The sequence below is a fragment of the Bos taurus genome, chromosome 29 (genome assembly GCF_002263795.3).
Source record: "Bos taurus isolate L1 Dominette 01449 registration number 42190680 breed Hereford chromosome 29, ARS-UCD2.0, whole genome shotgun sequence".
In the NCBI taxonomy this organism is placed as follows: Eukaryota; Metazoa; Chordata; class Mammalia; order Artiodactyla; family Bovidae; genus Bos; species Bos taurus.
Genome location: NC_037356.1, coordinates 44,006,964 through 44,014,157, shown reverse-complemented (window position 1 = coordinate 44,014,157; position 7,194 = coordinate 44,006,964). Strand labels below are relative to the sequence as shown.

The following is a 7,194-nucleotide window of genomic DNA, read 5'->3' as shown; positions in this document are numbered from 1 at the left end:
GTACAGTTTCCAGACTTCTTTCATATTCTTCATTCCAACTTCCCACGCGTGGCAAGGTCGCTCTGTGAATATTTTGTCCCATTTTACGCATGCAAACACTAGGCTAGACCAAACAGTGGGCTGCGGGGGGACCGCGGTGGCGAGGGTGGCGAAGGCTAAGTCGGCTCTTGGGGGCTGGGCCGGGCTAGGCGGACGGGGCGGGGCGGGGCGGGGCGGGGAGCCCGGCAGCTCGCAGGTGCGTAGGACCGCGGGGGAATCCTTAGCTCCACCTGGGCGCGGCGAGGAAATCGCACCATGTTTGGGCAGCTACGTCAGAGGGGCGGGCCCGCGGCTGGCCCTAGGAGCCGCCAGATCCGCCCCTTTTCCCCACCGAGAGTCAGTCGGCTACTGGACTGTGGGAGGCGACAGAAAAGTTCAGGGCGGATTGATAAAAGGCGGCGCGTCTGGAGAGGTGGAGCCTGGAGGTGACCAGAGCCGCGGCGAAACGCCCGCCCTCCCCCGCCCACCCCCCGAGTAGAAGTGGTTCAGCCCGAGGACTTTTCATTCATAAAAAGAAAAGACTCCGCGAGGAGCGAGTGAGTCAGAACCGAAGCCGCCGACGCGGACCCCACAGAGCCGCCAACCCAGGGCATGTTCCGAGACTACGGGGAACCGGGACCGAGCTCCGGCGCCGGCGGTGCGTACGGCGGCCCGACTCAGCCCCCGGCCACAGGCCAGCAGGTGAGAGGAACCCGACACCTGGAGTCCACAGGTGGACAGCGCCGAGGAGAGCGCGGGCCGCTCCGGCACACTCGGGGACTGGGACCGGGAACTGGGGGAGGGACCAGGTATCGGAGCGGTGGCAGCGGATCCTGCCCACTCTCCGCTGTCCAAAGGCACTTTCTGCCCCACAGCCCAGCAGAGCACGCGCGGCGGGAGGAACACATCTCTGCGAGCATCGGCCCAAGCGCGCGTCCCCCTTCCCCTCTGTCCGTTGTCTCTCTGTCCCTCCGTCTCTGTTACCTCCTCTCCTTCCTCCTGTTCACCGTTAATTCCTTGGTCCGGGATTAGTCCCAGCCCCGACCGGATCAGAGAGGGTCCCGATCTATCTCGGACGACATTTCCGAGGTCCGGAGTCTAAGCCGCGGCCGAGAGGTCCCCACGCACTGGCTCCCCAAGCCGGCTTGCCCGGACAGACTGGGAATCTTGGGCAGTCTGTGGTCATCCGTGTGCCTGCCTGTTTGTCCCTCTCCACCCCATCGCCAAGTCCTCATCCCCGTCCAGCCGCAGTGGACCTGGTGGGATCCAGGAGACTGGCTCTTGACCCCTTTACGGGTTGGGGCGCGTGGAGACCGCGAGATGCCAGGACGTGCACGGGGTCTTGCAACCGGCAACTCCCGCTCCCCTGACTCTCGACACTGAACGGCGCCCGCTGCCGGTTGGGGGGACCTGGGAGGCTGCAGGTGCCCATTTCCTGTCGAGGGGCGATGAGCACGTGTCTCTAGGGGAGGGAAGGAGCGGCGTCCGTTCCGCCGAGTCACGGCGGCCGAGTCACGGTGGGTGACTCACCCCGGGTGCCCCTCCCTTCCTGGCCCGGAGCGGCCCGGGCCCTGACAACGTCGGGAGCGGGAGATGCCGCCGGCGGTACGTAGGCTGGGAACTAGGGTCATTGGGCCACTGCGCCCGCAGCGCTGAGCCGGGGACACTGCTGTCTAGACTTGCCTGGGCTTGAGGGAGCTTTCCCGGACGGCTGGGGGCCCACACCCAGGGCCCAGCCCCAGGGCTTGAACTCACTTCTCCTCCGGAACACTGAGTCCCTATCTCAACCCATTCCTCACATTTCTGGCTGAAAGAATCGAGGCAGCGCATATTGTGCAGTCTTGCATTGTGCTGGGCACTTTCCACCTCATTTTTTACCTTGTCTCACAGAATCTAAGACCCCATGGATTTTAAAACCTGTTATTTTGTGCCACTATTTTTAAAAAAAATTTTTTAGTTTGTCAATTAAACTGTGACCTCAGAGCTACTGAAGGGTACTTCTTGGCATCAGGGAAATGATCCTCACCTATGACAATATTAAAAACAAGGAAATTGAGGCATATTGAGGATAAATAATTTACCCTGACAGCCAGTAAATGGCTGAGCTAAGATCAGAACTGGGCTAGCTTGAACCCAGAGCAATGGCTCTTGTCTACCATGGCCCCTGTATGTTGGGTACCTGCCACTTGCCAGGCTCTGTCGCACATACACTCTCTTACCTGATTCTCCTAGTCACCCTTGAAGTTGTGCTTAGTCGCTCAGTTGTGTCTGACTTTTTGCAACCCCATGGACTGTAGCCCGCCAGGCTGCTCTGTTCATGGGATTTCCCAGGCAAGAATGCTGGAGCAGGTTGCCATTTCCTTCCCCAGGGAATCTTCCTAGGGCTGTCATTATCTTCTTTGTGCAGATGGGACTCAGACAGGGTGCAGGAGTTGGTAAGACCCTGATGACCTGTACCCAAACCTCACTTCCCACTTATTGACTGTCTGTCTAAGGACAACTGTTTTCCTGTCTGAAAATGAAGATTTGTTGTTGTTTAGTCACTAAGTCGTGTCCAACTCTTTGCAACCCCATGGACTGCAGCCCACCAGGCTCCCCTGTCCATGGGATTCTCCAGGCAAGAATACTGGAGTGGGTTGCCTTTTTCTCCACCAAGTGATATCTTCCTGACCCAGGGATCAAACCTGCATCTCCTGCATTGGCATCAGAAATGCAGGCAGATTCTTTATCTCTGAGCCACCGGGGAAGCCTTTAAAATGAAGATACTGTTGTGCAAATTATAAGGAATCAGTATTTTTAAAGTGGCTGGGATAGCACTTGGAATTCACACTTTATTATTGGAAGCCCCTCAGTCCTCACAGACCTTATCCCTGGCCCTCCATGTCTTATCCCTCAGAAGTTCCACCTCGTGCCAAGCATCAACACTGTGAGTGGCAACCAGGAGCTTCAGTGGATGGTTCAACCTCACTTCCTGGGACCCAGCAGCTACCCCAGGCCTCTGGCCTATCCCCCGTACAGTCCCCCGCAGCCCCGGCCAGGAGTCATACGGGCCCTGGGCCCAACTCCAGGGGTGCGTCGCCGGCCCTGTGAACAGGTAAGAAGCAGAGGAGCTCATGAAGGTTCTTGAGTCCACAGGGGTGCTGAGGCGCAGAAAATAAACTCTTGTCCAGAAGCAGAACACAGGCTGAGAAGGGGCGTGGGGAGAGTAGGTCCACTGGTTACTATTGGCCAAGACAGAAAGTGATGAGAGCCCCTGGGGAGGCCCAGAGGGCAGTGCTGTCACTTCTGGATCAGGGAAGGCTTCTTGGAGGTGGAGGCATATTAGCCTAGAAGGATGGGTTGGATTTGCATAGGGAGAAAGATGATGGAAAATACATTCCAGGTAGAGGGGATGGCAGGAGCAGGAATGGAGGTAGAGGTGAGAACATGTAAGGTGTATATGTGGAAAGCTGTGTGGGCAGTAGAGGGGCTCCACCTGATGACAGGTACGGAGAGGGTGGGCTTATGCTGTCTGTATTGCTGAGAAGAGAATAGAAAGGGTTTCCTTCAGCTACTCTGAGTCTCAATTTCTCTAACTCATTTAATCCTCACAAAAACCCTCTTGGGAATGAACTCTGGGTTTCCCCCATTTTACAGCTAAGGAGATGAAGGCACAGAGAGATAGTCACTTGCCCAAGGTCACACAAGGAGTGAGTAATGAGACAGGACTGTCCAATTCTAAAGTCAGATCGTACCCACCAAGCCACAGTGTCTCACCAGGAGGTAAGAGAAGGCTTGACGTTGAAAGAGCTGGGAACACTTGCCTTCCAAACCAGGGTTTTTGGCTGCTCACTGCTAGTAATAAAGTCCTTGCCCAAATAAATGATTAAGAGGGTCTTTAAGGGACTGGTTCCTCTTTCCTCTCCCTGGGGCATTTCCGTATCTGAGACTGTAGTGGGTGAGGGCTGCCCCTTAATGAGTTTGCTCTGACAGCAAGGTAGAGGATGGAAAGGACAGTTAGAATCCTGAGAAAGATGTGCGATTAGTCAGGGCTGGCTTTTGCAGAAAAAGAATGGCTGGCTTTTGTGACCAGATGGAAGGAGACCATGGTGTAAGCCCCAGAGGCAAGCTCCTGGACTTCCTTCAGCCATGTCTCTTTGATCCTGAGTACTCCTAGATGGGCTATGAATGGGCTCCTTTTCGCAAGAGGTGGTGTCCATCAGCTGGCCCTTTTCTCAGTGTTAAATAGAGTGCATCGATTCTTTAAAAGCTTTATTTATTTTTTGGCTTTGGTGGGTCTTCGTTGCTGCCAAGCTTTCTCTAGCTGCAGCAAGCAGGGGCCACTCTTCCTTGTGGTGTACAGGTTTCTCACTGTGTTGGCTTCTCTTGTTGCAAAGCACGGGCTCTAGAGCGCTGGCTCAGTAGTTGTGGTACACAGGCTTAGTTGCTCTCCAGCATGTGGGATCTTCCTGGACCAGGGATCAAACCAGTGTCCCTGGCATTGCAAAGCAGATTCTTAACCACTGGACCACCAGGGAAGCCCCAGAGTGCATGGATTTTAATTTCTGCTCTGAACCACAAACAAGTTATTCATCTTCCCTGGCCTTTGGCTCCTTACAAGAGAAGCTGGGTTAAGGATCCATGTAAAGCACTTAGCTGGCACACAGTAGGTTCCCAATAAACAACTACATAGACGCTCTCATTACCCCCTCTTAGTGCTTACAGCCTCTGGGGAAGAGGAGGTTTGGTTATCAAGTGACTGAAAAGAATGAGGTTCCTTTGAAAAAGAGTGGCTGCAACGGCCACTTATAGCTGTGGAATGAAAGAAGACTTCCAGGAAGGGTCGTGGTGGCCTGAGGGATCTCAGTTGAGTCCTGGGAGAGGAGGCTTAGGATTTATAGTGGGACAGGGAGGACATTCCCAGAGGAATCATAGGAAGCAAAAGCTGGGAGCGAGGAGGAAATTTGACTAATCCAAGCTTACTAAATACGAACCGGTCAGGTTGGGGAGGTCCCCAAAGAGCAATCTGAGGGCGTCCCTGCGCTGCCATGCCCTCCGCCAGGGTTCTACCACTGGGCCGGCAGCACAGAGTCCACCTCACTGCTCTGTAACCCTCCTTCCCCCAGATCAGCCCCGAGGAGGAGGAACGCCGTCGAGTGAGGCGGGAGAGGAACAAGCTAGCCGCGGCCAAGTGCAGGAACCGGAGGAAAGAATTGACCGACTTCCTGCAGGCGGTGAGCACCAGCGAGTGCAGAGGGTACCCTGGTCCAGGCCCACCCAACCTCAGAGGGTCCCCAGTTCCCAAGGGCCGCAAGAGGCGCCATTAGATACATCCCCTCCCCCCAGCTCCCTTTTGGAGCGGCACTGAGACGAGGAAAAAGTGGTTAAAAATTAGTTGCAGCTTGTCTCGCTCTGAACACAGCAGAGCTGAAGCAGGCCGGACAATATCCTTCGAAGGTGCCCCCTAGCCTGATGGGAATCGTGCCTATTTTCTCCCCTGGGCTCATGGGAGTTGTAGTCCAGACTTGATGGAGACTCTCTACTCCCCCCAACCTCCCCTCCCCCACGCCCCAACCTGCCAATCACTACCACTGCGGGAGGCTCTGCGACATTCAGCCCTCTTCTTCTTTACTCCTTTCCTTATCGTCCACAGGAGACCGACAAACTGGAGGATGAGAAATCTGGACTGCAGCGAGAGATTGAGGAGCTGCAGAAACAGAAGGAGCGCCTGGAGCTGGTGCTCGAAGCCCACCGCCCCATCTGCAAAATCCCAGAAGGGGCCAAGGAGAGCGAAACCAGCGGCACAGGTGGTGCCAGCGGCACCAGCAGCCCGCCAGGCCCCTCCCGCCCTGTGCCATGTATCTCCCTTTCCCCAGGGCCTGTACTTGAACCCGAAGCATTGCACACTCCCACGCTCATGACCACACCCTCCCTGACTCCTTTCACCCCCAGTCTGGTCTTCACCTACCCCAGTACGCCAGAGCCCTGTGCCTCAGCCCATCGCAAGAGTAGCAGCAGCAGTGGGGACCCCTCTTCTGATCCCCTGGGCTCCCCAACCCTCCTGGCCTTATGAGGCACTCCGGCTCCCGCTCCCTGTGGGTGCCACCCTAACCAGTATTTCCCTGCTCATTTGATCCAGCTGGCCTGGATCATATCCCATGTCCAACCCCAGCAGATTCTTCTCCATCCCTCCAGACAAGACTGAGCATATTTTGCTTCCTAGTAGAGCCAAAGCTGCCCATTGGTTCTCCAGAGCTGGCCTCTCTAGCACAATTTGCACTAAATCAGAGACAAAATAGTTCCCATTTGTTGGAGAAAATTCCAGGCAGCTCCCAAGGGACTTTGTAGATTCTCAGAGGTCCTCTGGAGCCCTAATCCCCTGCAGATCACCCCTATGGTCTTCATCACCTCTTCCTGTGATCCACCCAACCCTACCCCTGACAGAAGATGATACTCTACCAGCCTAGAACACTAACTCACCCAGCCCCACTGCCAGCAGCACCAGGTTATTGAACCAGGACACTCTGCCAGCGCCTCCTAAAAGGAACGGCTCAGGAGAGTGCCAGAGCTGACCTGCAGCCCCCAGCTCTGAGAAGACTTTAGCTACAAGCCTCCACAGCGTGGGCAGCTGCTATTTATTTTCCTAAAGAGAGTATTTTTATACAAACCTGCCAAAATGGAATAAAAGGCTTGAAGCTCTAGCCTGCTCTCATTGGACCCAGAGGCTAAAGGGAGACCATTTGGAACCAGAAGCCTCAGGCTCCCATTTCAGCTCCACCAACTCACTACCTGACCTTGGACAAACTGATATTTCTGGACCTCGATTTTCTTATCTGACAAATGAGGCTACATCTGTTCTGCCTCATCTCCAGGACTGAGAAGAGGAAGAGAAGTGCTGTGAGGTGCCAAGCCAAGAGGATTATCCTCCTCCCGGTGGGGGACCCACAGTGCTCCGGCGTGTGCCACCGGAGGGCGCTGTTAGGCCCCTTCCAGCCTCTCGGGAGGCGGCTGAGTGGGTTTTAGGCCCCCCGCACCTGCTTCCTGCCCCATTGTCTTGGACAGGAAGGAGCCGGGAAGGGAGCTGGAGCCACTTCTGGGGCCGGATCACGGCCTGTCCTGGGGCCTGATGGGGGGAGCCGATGGCTCACCACTGTCCCACACCCCGCCCCAGGACTGAGGTAATGGGGGAGTCAGCCA

General features: G+C 55.8%; 1 protein-coding gene across 2 annotated transcripts; it reads left to right on the top strand.

Moving 5' to 3' along the window:
- The first annotated feature begins 628 nt into the window (after positions 1-628).
- Positions 629-7,161, top strand: FOSL1 (FOS like 1, AP-1 transcription factor subunit). Of its 2 annotated transcripts, none has more exons than NM_001205985.1 (4): positions 629-720; positions 2,915-3,112; positions 5,124-5,231; positions 5,651-7,161. In NM_001205985.1, the coding sequence occupies exons 1-4, from the start codon at positions 631-633 to the stop codon at positions 6,068-6,070; spliced, it is 816 nt and encodes a 271-aa protein (NP_001192914.1). In that variant the 5' UTR covers positions 629-630; the 3' UTR covers positions 6,071-7,161. The 2 variants fall into 2 exon arrangements, with proteins under 2 accessions (NP_001192914.1, XP_024842958.1); XM_024987190.2 differs by lacking the exon at positions 629-720 and adding an exon at positions 1,381-1,623 and having other exon boundaries at positions 5,651-6,698.
- The last annotated feature ends 33 nt before the right edge of the window (positions 7,162-7,194 follow it).

Coding starts and splice junctions, on each gene's coding strand:
- FOSL1 (NM_001205985.1), top strand. CDS start 631: ATGTTCCGAGACTACGGGGAACCGGGACCGAGCTCCGGCGCCGGCGGT. Junction 3,113..5,123: donor GTCGCCGGCCCTGTGAACAG/GTAAGAAGCAGA, acceptor TCCTTCCCCCAG/ATCAGCCCCGAGGAGGAGGA. Junction 5,232..5,650: donor TGACCGACTTCCTGCAGGCG/GTGAGCACCAGC, acceptor TATCGTCCACAG/GAGACCGACAAACTGGAGGA.